Here is a 14941-nt window from a genome sequence, read left to right as displayed (position 1 = left end):
TTAACAAGAAAGAAGATGTAATCATGGATGTAAAGAATAAGATCCAAAAGGTTTTTTTTATTATTATTAATTTTCAAATCTTCATAAGATTTTGCCTATAAATCGTCTTTGTGACGGGTAATATTGTTTAGTTCAACTTAGCGTAAAGTATTATTCACATGCTAAATCCAATTGTCACAATTGCATGAAAAATATTTTTATATGAGATCAAGTATGTTACTCCAAATATTTGAATCAACGATAATTATTGCATCTAGAGTGAGGGCAATATGCGCACCGAAGGATCTCATAAACCGGGTTGCCGATAAAATAAAATTGACTCGCCAAAATTCATCTCCAATTTCTTGCAAGCATTCTGTTCTATAAAAGTACGGATAATTTCAAGCACGCAATTCAGCAGAAGTATTGATTTAATTAATCATTACGATAAACTGCAGAGGAAAAATGCAGGACATAATGCCATCATCGTATGTTCTGATGTTACGATCGAGGCCAAAAATAGTGTGAACACAGCATAATTTAGCCTATTCAACTATAATCTTGGGTAAATGTACATTTGTTTTAGGTCATAAACTCAAGACAAGATGGCTATTTTGTTTTAGGTCATAAACTCAAGACAAGATGGCTATTTTCGAGCATTAAGATTGCACGGAACACCTGGTAAAACCAGTCCCCGTTACTTGATTTCCTACCCAGAGCCTCAAGAATAAAAAATGGCATGGCTAGAAATCATTAGCTGCACCTACAAAAGTCTCTACTTCGGTTAAGGGTCAAACTTCTATTTGAATGCATGGGCAGATCAGGACAGTTCGGAATCTGATAAATGACCGGATGCCCTCTTTGTAAGTATCCATCCGAGTTGCCATTTCTTGCTTTTGCAAGTATGCTGGCAAGGTTCAACTCTCCATGGCAGATTTTCTTTGAGTGGAGATATTCCATCCCTCTCGCTATTTGCAGCATTAGATCAACTGCAACCGGAATAGAAAAAGGTATTTGTTTCCTCGCCCCACTTATCTCCTTGATATAGCTTGAAAGATCTCTATTCATGAGTTCCATAACCAAGAAACACTCTTTCTTTTCCTCATGCATGAAGCCGCAGATAACATGCATTATGTTCGGATGAGAAAGGCTTAATTCTTTTGAAATATCAGGAATTAGTTGTTCTATATCCCCAAAGAAGTGCCTTAAAGCAAAGCTTTCGCCGAGCCATTGAATCTATTTATATGGGCTTCCACTCCCCAACCGCCTCCTCACCTGGTAATTGGAGTTCACTAAAGTAGAGGAAGGTAACAACTTATCCTCTGTCGTCTCTGAAGCAGTCAAGTTTGTCAAAAGAAGATCAGCTAGCCGTTTATCCCTCTTCGAAGTTAAAGAACCCGATCTTTTCTTTTCTTGAATCATCTTTAGCAGTAACCATCTATCTTCGTTCCAAACCGAATCCAATCGCGTGCTAAAATCTTGAGAAACCAAGTACTCTTTGCCAAATTTCCACTAAAAAATTCTGGGGTCTTTCCAATCTTTCTGATACTTGAGAGAATAAACAGCCTTTCTCTTCTCTATCTCATCTTGATCCCATCCCGATATCTCCCCAGCCATTTCGATTGCTTCGATCACCACAGGAATGCAACTGAGCGAGTTGTGTATATGAAACTCGGTCGGTGTTCTGATAAAGATAAATGGCTTTAGCCCACCAGTCCTTTGGTTGCAAGCACTGCCTGGCATAAAATTCTCCTTCTTTGAATACTCTAAGCAGATCCCTTAATGGATTTCCAATGATTTTCCATTTTGTGCTCCTCTTCAAATCTCAGGTTCTGTTTCATTTCCACTGCGATTGTGTCATATCCTGAATTGAACATATCAGCCAATAAACAGCATTGCCTCTGGTTAAATATGTTGTTTTTGAATGCCATCAGAGCATTTAAACTTCCACGGCCGCTCCAATCTGCCTGAATTGCTCCATTCCTAATATTTCACACAGATCTAAGGATAGAATAATATGATGATGGATTCGGATCGGCTACATGCCAAAAGTGAATTTCGGAAATGGATCTATATTCCAGTCAACCAGAAATATGACCTCGATCATTGAGAAGAAATTTGGTTTTCTTGGCGCTCATTTTGAATAAAATGCCTCATTCATGCATGGCATCAAAGGTTGGATATGTATAGATAGAATTTTGATCTTGGTTGAATCTAAAATCCGAAGAAATGAAAGAAATGCAACAGGCTTTGAGATTTTCAGTGTACGTCCCCAAAAAGAACACCTGGCAGATTCTAAAGTTTGTTTTGATGGAGTATGTAATTTAGTTTGCATGTTTGAACCATTAATTAATACTAATCTTTAATATAAAATGGGAGAAAGTTGTGATTTCAGAATCGAACCATTTCATTGGTTGATCTCAATTACATTGCGTCACTAAGAAATTTTATTTTTCTTGTTGCTACAAATTTTATTCACTATATTTTATGTTTCTTGAGTTCTTGAATTCTAAGTAGACAAAAAACAAACAGAGGTAAAACGAGAATTGTCGCTAATCAACTACTCCAATTTGATGTTCAGGCGAACCATTATATCATACAGTTCTCGGAACACGATGAAGGTGGTGGTTTGTGATACATGGTACGTTGTCTTTTCGATCCTTACCATTCTAATAAGCTCTCCATCTGTTTTCATTTTTTTAATAATAATTGAAGTTGCAAATAGTAAATAACATATATATGAAAATGAAAGGATGATGTGTATAGCCAGACATGTGGCTCTGTGGGATGAATGTAATAATTATGATAAGCTTAAAATTCAAATTTCGAAAATCTTTTATAATCGTATCTGTTGGAAATTATTTTAATCAGCTGCAAGAACAGGAAGTGTTTCTGCCAGAGCTAATTCTTTCACTTTTTTTTTATAACATAATTTAACCATATTGAAGTCAAGGATATGTTCTTCTAGTAAAAAGGTAATGGCTTTTTTTTATTATTAAAAAAAGGTAATTGTTCTGACAGCAGCATTTTCTCACTTGGCATTATGAAAAATAATTTGATCGACAGAGAGAGAGAGAGGTGGCATATGGCGGGCCCGTCCCCTCAATGATGAACATGGAACACTGCTATAAAAAAAACCCTTCAACCAACAAGATATAGTATCTTCGCACTTCGAGTTGCTTCCCTATTAATTGCCTAGTTGAATCTTCAGATGGCTATGGCGTGGTTCTACCTCGGATTAATGGCCATTTTCGCGTCTCTCTCCGTCAATGTCATTCCGAGTTGTCGAGCGCAGGATCTGGCTCCTGCTCCGGGTCCTTCTAGCGACGGTACGTACCAAATCTTGCTTCCCGAAATATGTCCCGGATCTCATTATCTTTATGTGCCAAAATTATTCATTCAGTATGTGTTGCGAAACTTCGTTTTTTCTTTTATGCCGTGATTGAGATTGAAAGCATTCGCAGGCTATGCAATTGATCAAGGGATAGCCTGTGTACTGATGTTGGTGGCGCTAGTGCTAACGTATCTGATCCATCTCATGGATTCATGATCTTCCTACTCCTTTTTCTTTGGACTGTAACTCCTATCCATTTCCTACCTGTTTTTTCAGTGCCAAACATATATTTCCAGTGCCGTCGTATAGTGTTTCATGCTGGTTATTTTTCCTTCATTTTATATTTCACATTATATATAACATGTAAAAACTTGTGTTAGACGAACATGAATTGCGACAGATTTTTATTTGAGTCATCCATGAAAAATATTTTTTTTATGTTAAAAATATTATTTTTTATTGTTAATATTGGATAGAATTAACCTTCTCATATACTAAGATTCATGAGACATAAAATCCAGTGTCGGTAAATCTAAGTGAAAGGCAATTATTGGTTCTTATTTAAGTGCTAAGATAGTGTACGAGAGTGAAATAAAAGATTGTAATTTCATTATCAACCAAAAAATAAATGCACAACACTTTACTGTAAATACACGTTACATATCCAACAAGATATGAAACGAAGCAATGCGACGACAATGATCCAACTGTCAACTCATAAATCAAGCCAACTTCCCATACGCTCATTTATATGGCTAACTTCCAAACGGAAGTTTAAAATTGGCATGAAACCAAGTATTCCGAATGTTCAAACAAATGCAATTTGCAGTCACTTATTCCTTCATCCGTTACTGTTCAAAAGTTAGCAATCTCTTCCAAGACTACTCCGTCAACTGTCTATAATGTAAGACATGCTTGACAACTTCATAAAAGGATACCACAATCCCCACCGAAGGACCTACTCGAGCAACCCGAGGTCCAGCACCTGTAAATAATCCCTTTATACCTCCGTCCCTACCAACAAGCCAAGGGAAAGAGTCAAGGCTTTAGGCAGTGATATACGATAACCGTGGCAAAATTCAAGAGAGAGATTGTCCTTCCAATCCTTAGAATATCAATAAAAGCATGTTTTTCTATGTTGTTGCGGCTGGTCATTATAATTAGGAGTTGGATTAAATTTTTACGAGGAATAGTTTCTTGGAACATCTATTATTCAGTTCATTCACGAATCCAGCTTATGGAAATAGCCGAGGCAGAAATTTTGAATTTCATGCATCAAAATAGAAATCATTAATGCCCAAAAACTTCTATCAGGTACCAAGCTTTTCTGCACGTAGCAATGAAGCCATGCATAGGACTTTCTTTTCAAACTTTATAATGCCGTGATGTTATGCAAGAATGAAAGTGAGAGAGAGTCTGATTGGTACCTCCAGATCTCAACCAAAGTCTGTCTCGTCGTCATCGTCAACGCTCGTGTGGGATCTTTCTGCAGAGCATAAATATATCACAGTCGAGAAATGGAGGAATCACTAAAGAGACCATATTCAAGTAGATATTGTCCATCAGTTTAGCTTTCGTCTATAGATCTAATCTACTGCCCCTGCATTTTGTACTAGCCATTAACATTGACTCCTGTCTCAGATTTTTCTCACACAAAAACATCATGCAGCGAAGAAAACACACGGATATTAACCAAAAAAAAGGTAGAAAAACTCAACTTATTGCAAAATCAGGGTTATTGATAACCATGCATTGTTAATTATCCGACGTCGGTTGGACAAAATCCCTGAAAGTTCATATATAGACTTGGACAATCATCACTCATTGATCTAGCTTTTCGAATTGTTACGCCTAACTCTCAATCTTAACATGGTATCAGAACCCAGGTTCCACCGTCGTGTTGGACTGCCCAACTAGTTGGGTTATTTGTAAACTTCACGCTCCAGATGTTCGTTTTTGGACGTGAGCGGGTGTGTTAATTATCTCACATTGATTGGATAAAATCCCAGATAGTAGTTACATATATGAACTTGGACAATCACCCCCCTTAAGCTAGCTTTTGGACCTGAGATAGGTCCAAATCTCAATCTTAATCTGGTATAAGAGCCTAGGTTCCACCATTATGTGTTGGATTGTCCACAGTTGGGCCACCAGTTCTGCTCATAATTGGGTCGTTTTTAAATTTCACGCTTCCAGGTGTCTATTACTTGGCGTGAAAGGGTACGTTAGTTGTCACGTACCAGTTGGATAAAATCCCTGAGAGTTGTGCATGTATGGACCTGGACAATCTTCTCTCTCGAGCTAGCTTTTAAGGTTGAGATAGATTCAAGTCTCAATCTTAAAATGCATTAGCAAAATCTTGCATTGAATAAATGCTGAATGTACTCTCTGATTTCAATCACGTACCCATTTTATCAATCAACCACTAAAAATTTACTTTAAAAAAAAAAAGCTATCAACCTCTATTTGTCTCCGGGTGCGAGCAACGTCTAGAGGACAAGTGCTAGCAGCTGCTATGCTTCCTGCCACAAAACCAGCACAGAAGTTAACCCCAAGAACACCGAGTAAACTGGTTTCATCATCCCATCTCACTCAGAATTCTCCTTCGGAGCTGCATAAAATGAGTAAACATAAAATATCATGACATTATAATTACTCTCATCACAGAAATAAAGCTCTTACTGGCTCAAGCAATGACCAGCAAACCGCAGAAAACGGAACATCACGTGCTAGTTGTGTGCCAAGGCCAGTCCATAGGATACGGTAGCTTTGAACTGATTCAATTTAAACCATAAGCACTCCGGTTCAGTTGGAAGAAACTGGAAATTCTCTTCCAAACACAATCATGAAACATATAACAGATACAAACATAAATATATAAGTTACAAATATATCCTACAAGCTTGAGGATTCTTAGCACTCTTGATGTCAGAGACAGCATCGATCAAAGTTCCCCACACTCCTGGAGGTTTCACACTAGCTTGGTTGTGTTTGAATACCTGTTACCAAAAAGATCGCCATAAATATATTTAAAAGAATGTCTTTGCCAAAATAAGTTTCCGATACAACATATACATGATTGGGAAAGTAGGTTGTATATTTAGCATGAAAAGATGTGCTCTTTTTTTCCCGTTATGAAATATAAAGTACCTGCATACGTGTTCTAGCAAGCTCAACGGGATAACAAGTTATGCATGCGACAGAGCGTGCTAAGGAACCAGCAACTAGAGGAGTATATGGAGTCATGGTTGGAGCATTCTGTGACGTAAGCTCTTCCATGTAGTTGCGGAAAATATCATATAGAGGCATATAAATTCCCACCTGCAAATAATACTCAGAAGGACTTCCATATGAAGTCGTAAAAAAATAATCTACGCACCATAATATTTAAGAGGGAAACTTACAGAAGGGATTGCAAGCGCTAAACTGGCATTAGTTCCTGTCCACAATCGTGAGAATCCTTCCTGGATGATTTCACGTGGTTAGGGTAATTTAACCAAATGAAGATCGAAGTGTAGAAATAAAAAATGTGTGCACACATAATATTCAGGTCAATTTGGAAGAGCGTGCTCAATGCTTTAAAGCCTCTAGATAAAGTAATAAAACCAACATCTATTTTAGCGCTTTCATAAGTTAAATTAATGACACGTAGTTCTTACACCATATTTCGTATAAATGTGGTGTTTGAAGTATAAAATTAGGAGAACCTCAAACCAGCAAACTTCAGAATTATACTGATTTTAACTTAATTAAATTTCCATTTCGATAAGAGAATTTGCTTATTTCAAACCAAAATAATACTTCAGAGCATGATTTATCGAATTCAGATGAGATCCCAAGAAAATTTTGAAGATGCTTCTGATGAATTAAGTGAAAAAACAATTGCTTCACCAACCTGCCGCACCACTTTGTAGAACACATCCAATGTTCCTCTGTAACGGGTAGACTCGGGTGAGCATGTTGGTTGGGTGCAAGGAGATGATGGCATATATTTCCAGTCTCGTAGCATCTGAATCCAAGTACGGGGTCAAAACAACTGTCAAAACATAGTTTATGATGAAGGGAAGGAAAGAACTATGCCCCGTAAAGTGGAAGAACATAGGAACGCAACCAATAACGAGCATTGATGAGGAAGCCTAGTGTGCTACAAAGATAAGCCACGACCATGTTTACAAATTCTGGAGTAGGGAGCCTTTGAAATTTGAACGGTTTGATGATATATACCCAAAAAAGCAGGCTCGCATACCGTGCTTGAATCAAAGCATGCCATTTGTTGAAAGCCATCATAGGGCACACCAGCTGCCTGAGCTTGCAACCTAACCTGGATAAAAAGCGGATATCAAGTAAGCGCCTGGATAAAAAGCGGATATCAACTAAGCGCCAAAAATATCAGGTAAAATCAAGTCTAATGAACAACAAAGTTTCCTCTTTTAAAACAAAAGGAATTCCACTTTGCAATTATCACATTAAAAAATCCAAAAATTGGGCAAAGTAACACGTTTAAGCACCCCCAACAAACCCATGAGAACTCGATAATCTGACATATAGGGTGCACTGTTAGGTATCGTACACTAAGAGGTTAAATGAATCCAAATGAACAATCTAGCACAGAGGAAATCAGGGAATATCTTCAAACACAAGAAAACTCCACATGAAAAAATTTTGAACCTCCGGCTAAGTTGGGACTTGATGGCCATTCACTAACATTAAGTATATATTGAGCAATTAAACAATCAAGTACAATGTATCACATCATGTAGCTCGTAAATTGAACCCCATGGCATACTCAAAAGCAATAAAACTGCACATTCTCCCCATAAAAATGAACGAATACAAAATTCGAGAAATGCATCATTTCAACACACACCTTGGCAACATCAAGAGGGTTGACGATGATTGAAGATATCAAGGCGGCGCCGGCAGCAGAAAACGCCCTCTCCCTGAAACTCAAATCCGCATCAGAAATCTTTGGTTTTGAGGACCCTTCGCCTAAAGATTCCTCTTTCACCAGACTATTATTATTATTATCATCTAATTCCATTTTTCTTGTTGCTGTCACCGCTCCAATCCATGAAGGCAGACCTTGTCTTTCTGAACCTACCATTAAAAATCAAATATTTTCCCCCAGATTTGCAAGAGGTTAAAAGGAAATTATGAGCAAATACCACGTAATTAATGGGTTTTCTTCTTTAGAATGTGGGAGTTTAATTTTCTCCAAAATTATGTTGCATGGAGAAGAAATAAAAGAATCTGGGAAAAAAGAATGGTGTGATTCGTGGCGTGGAAATAAGGGCGCCAAACACTAGGAGACGGGTCATAGGTTTCCACTTGTCTTCCAAGGTCATTTTGGGCAATTCAGATATCCCCATTTTGTCAAACAAGGATTAATATGAAAAGAAATGCAACAAGAATTGATTCCCATCATAAACAAGTCTAATATGATGATCCAAGCATGTGAGGAGAAGAAATTGTACATCACAAATACATTTACGGTCAACCGACCAAAATACAATTTCTAAAACTCAATACTGACAACAGAATAACACATTAGATTTATTCATTTGTAGAAATAATTATAATTATTTACCAACGACTTCTCTTTACTTGCCAATATTGAAAACCAAATACGTCAACCCCATTGTTTACTGTGAATAATAATCCACGAGACGACAAAAATCTTGGTCTGTGAAGAATTCATTCACATCCCATGTTAAAGCATCACCCGTATCATCTTTTGCTAACCAATTAAACTTCTGCTCCACCAAGCTAATTTCCTCGTATATAGTTGGCAAAGGCGATCGAAAATCGAAGTAATCTTTCGAGAAATATTGATCCAACTGTAGGTAATCGTCCATCAACATATCCATTTCTCCCGGCTCAACCCGTTTTTCATTAGTGTTCTTAACCTCGGACCGAACTGGATCTTCGGCGGACCGTTCCGAATTATGATTCTTGCTAAGCCTCAAAACAGAGATGGGCGAGCGTAGTTTCACACAAGATTCATCCTTTCCGAAATCGTAGCAAGAAACAGAAATCAATCCGGCCTCACTCGCCGCCGCCACCACCCTCTCCGGCGGTGTTATGAAGTTTGTCAAAGCTTTCGGCCCGTGTATTTGGATTGCTGCTTTGTCGTAAGCCATCGCTGCCTCCTCCGCCGTCTCATAAGTCCCAAGCCAAACCCTCGTCCGCCGCGTCGGATCACGTATCTCCGCAGCCCATTTACCCCACGGCCGCCGCCTAACTCCCCTGAACTTCTTCCCCTCGCCAACCACATGATTCTCCTCCTGCATCTGCCTCTGTTTCTTCTTCTTGTTCTTCACATTTACACTGCTGTCATTACCACTTATCTCCATTCTAACTTCATTGATGAGCTTTCTCACTCGCCAGTAATGGTGGTCCCTTTCACATTCGTCGCCCGAAGAATCAGTAGCGTCGTAATCAGTAACGGAAATTCGCACCAAACGTGGCGTTTTGGAGCTGAAGCTCCCTTTGCATGTCTCCTTCAATGGCGGCGGAGACACCACCTTCGTTGTAATGGTCGTATGGACTGAATATTTGATGCGTTTGCTGCTGTCTTTTGGAATCATTTCCTCTGGAATATGAAAAACCTCTGAACGATCACATGAAGAAGATGAAAAGCAGATAAAATGGGATGAAATCTTCAAGGAAGATCATTGAGCTCAAGGCCGTAACGTAAATACGTAAAAGACGGATTAAATTTGAGAAAAAGTTTTGTTTCGAGAAGAGATGATGCATGAATTTATTTAAAAGTGTCAAAAGGCTGTGTGGCTACGAAGAAGTAACGAACGCATTCAGAATCCCATTTATGTAGGCAGTATTTTTTGGCTCATATATTTTTCTTAATTTGAATTTTTCAAAAGAAAGTGATGAAATATTTTATTTTTTTTTTTCATATTTGATGGAGATGATTTATTGAATTGTTCTAAAATATATAGAAAATATATAGGTTATGTAAACATAGTATTCAATAAACATCGGAGTAAAATATTTGGAAAAAAAAAATTACTTTTCTTGAAATTTAGACATTGGATTTGAGTTGTAGTGACTAGTGAATGTAGGAATATATTTTAAAATGGAATGAAATGTCATTTTATGACTTTAGGAAACATCGAGGATTTATTTTTCAATCAAATAAAAGCGTGCTTTTATATTATATTTTCATCATTTATTTACTCAATTTTTCACGATCGTCTTCCAAAAATAGTCTAATCATTTGGTATGTTTAGGTAAAATATATGTTAATAAATATTGAAGTTTGGTAGTTTGGAATCATTCGTACTTGCACCCCAAGCATGTTCCTTGCCATGCATAAATACTCAATTGATGCAACAACAAAAAAAAACCTCGGGAATCATCTAATTGATCGTCGATCGGTATTTTGATATATTCGTAAACAAGTTCAAGTATCTAATCAACGATAAATGTTATGAGTTGTTATCTACATTACGAACAAACATCAGAGACACCGAGAATTATCCACGTATCCAACGTTCAAATTAGAAACAATTAACTTGAAATGTTAATACAACATATAGTATGCCATTCTCTTATTAGGTTAAATATTATACATATATACTCACGATCTTTCGATTTTAAACGTGCATATAATATCTACGATTTTCTTTAATACAACAAGAGAGTATCAAATGATATTTAATTAATTGGATAAATTATTATCACAATATAAATTTCACCCGAAGTAGGAAAATTAATATTTTGTGCTTAATACACTTATGTAAAAAATAATTGTTTATTTTATTCAACAAAATTTGAATTTAATTTTTATCACACAAACTCTTAAGAAAATATCTAAAGGTCACAAACATTAATTGTCCTCGGAGAAATCAAAGATGCCCGACAACTGGAAGTTTCTGAAATTATATTTTCTCAATAGAATTAAAAAATCTAGGAGTAAGGTTGTACGGATGATTTATTGAATTTGAATTGATGTTACAATAAACTTGGGATTCAAGCAAAAATATAAACTAATAATAATAATAATAATAATAATAATAATAATTGACCCCAAAAAAGTAATATTTTTGAGATAGATTTTACTTTGGTTTTTCTATTGGGGAGATGGGTTGGGGGTTTAAAGCATATTTTCCAAATTTTATGAACTACTCGATCAAATTCGAGTCGAACATGATTAGAGAAATTTTAAGTCGACTTTTCGAGTAACTCGAGTCTTTCCTCAGTTTGAGTTCAAATTTTAGTTATTACTTGACTAATTAAATTTGTGTATCTATAAAATATAAATTTAAAAGATAATTTTATCCTTACATGCTCGAATAATTCGACGTATACATGAGTCGAGTCAAATTCGACATTCATGATTTAAATTAAATTGATCTCAAACAAGATGGTACTCAACTCGATTCAAACATGTGTAGACCCCTAATCAAAGGGTATTATAGCATTTGGCTAGCTATATTTTGAAAATTTGAATTCCGGTGAGACCATTGGGCCAAGCACTCGGTCTCAAATCGACCTTACTATCAAACATACTGAATAAACAATATATCCGATGGTCAAATCTTACCAACAACCTTTCCTATAAACAATTCAAACCACCATTGAATCAGTTTCAAGCTTATAATAAAGTGACACAAACCAGCAGCAACCAACGAGACTAACCCATGGCATACTTTTGGGTCCAGCTCCTAGCAGTTTGCTCGTACTTGACTTTATCCATCTTGTACATATGAGCGATTTCCGGGACTAAGGGGTCATCCGGGTTTGGATCCGTCAAAAGGGAACAGATTGAGAGCAAAACCTGGAAATAAAGCAAGAGAAAACCATAATCAATGCCACAAGAAATAGATATGAATCCGATTTCAAGAATCAGAGATAATGACTCGAAAGCAACCTTCATATATAGAATAGATTTCGATACGCTTTTCCACCAATAATTCATCGTGTAATTAGATGGTAAAATCCATACATCATTTAGATAAATTGCTACCAATTAGATCCTATATGCAGTTAGCCTTCCACTATTAGTTCATCTGGCTGTCTGAAATCTTAAGTTCTTCTAGAATATATATTAATGAAGTGTAAATTTGCAATAAGGTGTTAGAAATGTTTTTACCATCTCTACCTACTCAGTCTTCTTGTCTAGCGCTAATGGGCCTTAATAATTGACTTGTAAATATAAGATCTGAAAAAATGCCAGAGCCATAAATCCACGCAGGACATTCATATATGCCTGTGGCAGAAGTGTCTGTCCATGTTGTGAGAATTTCAGATAACCAAAACGTGCAGAGGCTATTTTAATGTGTATCTACTAATACTTAGAGGCTATCTATGGTAAATATAAACTTGGCAATGCCATATAACACAAAAGGATTCAAGTGATTAAAAAACCTTGGAAATCGTCAAGGCCGGACTCCACTGCTCCTTCAAGATGTCGAGGCAAATGCTACCAGTTACTGTTGATATTTGGGTGAAAAACTTTTGTACGGAATGCAACCTGCAAGAGTCCAACCACAAACAAATGGACAGGCATGTTCGTTAATATTTCAACAAACGAGGTGTATGTGAAACAAAGAGCTCAAGTTTGTAAGGCGAAATACAATGGAACATATGCATGGGGTGTGTGTGTGTGACTGTGACCGGCCCTCTCCCTCCACCACCATCATCTAAATAGTATCGAAAACAACAGGTAAACAGACATTTTTACAGAAATTTACAATTCATATGAACGATATAAGCCCGATTTCTTCCCTTTTGCTAATAGTAAGAGAACAAATAAAAAGCTCAAAACACTTCTGATGAATGCCATACCTTTGGAGGTTTAAATGGGTAGTCAGGGGGAAAATGAATAGTGACTAAGAATACTCCTCCTGCATAAGGGCTATCTTGAGGTCCCATTATCGTAGCTTGCCAGTGAAACATGTCTTCACCAACAGGTCCTGTTACAACAGAAAGGAAAATCACATTTTTGACCTGAAACGAGAAAGAAAAAATGGAAAAACTTAAACGAAATTGCAGTTGCCGAGCCTGAAAGCTTGTTCTGCCATGAATATTGCAAGAGTAACCATGAACAGTTAAATCAAAAATCTTAAAACCATCTATATCTGCGTTTATACTCATAAAGCAAACAAAGGAGAGAGATTACAACTCAGTAATCAGTTTAAAAAAGAACAAGGAATTGTAAGTGTAACTTGGATGAAAAATGCATCCTCCAAGCAAATTATAATTTTCTGAAAAATCCAGTATCAAAGTTACCAAGTTCTGTTGGTTTTTCTATGATCAAAGATAAGGAAATATAATTCAATTGAATCTACTCTCACTCGATTTTTACAATGACGGTTGGGCCAAAGAAGACTTAACATCAACACACCCCACCAACAAAATTTCAATAAATCAATCATTTCGAAACAACTATTAACACCCTCCTACAGAAATGTTTGCCTGCACAGGATGACAGGAACAAGCACATACTATCGCTATTTGTTCTATCATTTTTAAAAAATATCAACAAGCGCGATAATAATTTCACAGCCAAGGAACATGCACACAAACAAATGCTTACAATTTTTTTTTCAACCTTAACAAACACTGACTGAACATAGCCAAGTCCTACTAACATAATTTCAGGGCCAAGATAACATTTTTGACTTGCAAAAAATGGTCAAAACAACAAAATTATGCAAACCCACAGGGAAAAAATGTTAATATACATTCGGATTAACTTCAGAATGTCTTGGATCAAAGCATAGTAAGTCAAACAGCACAACCAAAAACAGAACAAAAATAAGCACAAAAACGAAAAAAAAATTACAAAAATTATGAAGGTTCCAAGATTTACCAGCGCTGCAGGAAGTAGGAGGATCCTTCTGCAAATCCTTGAGCTCCTTCAAGATCCGTTTCGAAGCCATCAAGCTACAAAAATAATCGATCTGTTGGATACTTTCACCAAAAGAAAAAACAAAAGCCCGAAACAGAAAAGAAAGATAACAAGAGGATTGCAAATGTATGAAGGCGTGTCGATAAAAAGAGAATGTTGAATGCTTGGCAAAGTTTTCTTTTATTTTCTTCTGGCCCTCCAGATTCCTGACGCTAACAGACGACTTTAAGCTGAATAAATGCTTATATTATTTTTACAGTGGAACCTTTTCCAGTTTTCCTTCCAAATTATTACACTACATTGTAAATTGTAATAAAGAATTTAGAATTTCCTCGAAACAACATATAATAATATTACAAAGAATCTGGGCATTCAGCCTTACGGACCGAGTGAATAGATAGTCTTTAGTTCGATTTTCTCCATCAACGTCTATCTTGTCATGTATTATTTATTTGATGTATCCATGCCAACGATTTCCCCTGATTAAAAAACGAACAATATCGCAGATGATCTCTACCTTCCGAAACATTGAATCAATGACTGCGAATATATTTTACAACACGTGTTGTTAAACAAATATTTACTACTATTTTTCTAGTATTAAATATAGATTCTAGTTTTAACCTGGAACACGTATATTGATGTATCACGCAATAGAATTTTAATAATTTTTTGCTTATAAATTAAAAGAAAGACTGCCTAAATTTAATTTTATATCTTTGCCATCACTAATCATTTTCTTGATATATATATAT

General features: G+C 36.4%; 1 protein-coding gene, 1 long non-coding RNA gene and 3 pseudogenes across 2 annotated transcripts; 1 reads left to right on the top strand and 4 right to left on the bottom strand.

The window, feature by feature from the left end:
• Window positions 1–603: 603 nt before the first annotated feature.
• On the bottom strand, window positions 604–2344 carry LOC140809733 (uncharacterized; annotated as a pseudogene).
• A 650-nt stretch (window positions 2345–2994) lies between these two features.
• On the top strand, window positions 2995–3629 carry LOC140809750 (uncharacterized). The gene is made up of 2 exons (XR_012113164.1): window positions 2995–3308; window positions 3444–3629. It is a non-coding gene; the product is annotated as an uncharacterized lncRNA (long non-coding RNA).
• A 271-nt stretch (window positions 3630–3900) lies between these two features.
• On the bottom strand, window positions 3901–8561 carry LOC140810646 (mitochondrial carrier protein MTM1-like; annotated as a pseudogene).
• Window positions 8562–8752: 191 nt separating this feature from the next.
• Window positions 8753–10090, bottom strand: LOC140810647 (ethylene-responsive transcription factor CRF6-like). The gene has a single exon (XM_073168507.1). It carries the CDS (start codon window positions 9898–9900, stop codon window positions 8956–8958), a length of 945 nt encoding a protein of 314 aa, XP_073024608.1. The 5' UTR covers window positions 9901–10090; the 3' UTR covers window positions 8753–8955.
• A 1606-nt stretch (window positions 10091–11696) lies between these two features.
• Window positions 11697–14474, bottom strand: LOC140810048 (ubiquitin-conjugating enzyme E2 28-like; annotated as a pseudogene).
• Window positions 14475–14941: the final 467 nt, after the last annotated feature.

Source organism: Primulina eburnea, chromosome 13 (assembly GCF_022965805.1).
Source record: "Primulina eburnea isolate SZY01 chromosome 13, ASM2296580v1, whole genome shotgun sequence".
NCBI lineage: Eukaryota > Viridiplantae > Streptophyta > Magnoliopsida > Lamiales > Gesneriaceae > Primulina > Primulina eburnea.
The sequence above is the reverse complement of the archived record's forward strand: the minus strand, read 5'-3'. Positions and strand labels throughout refer to the sequence as shown.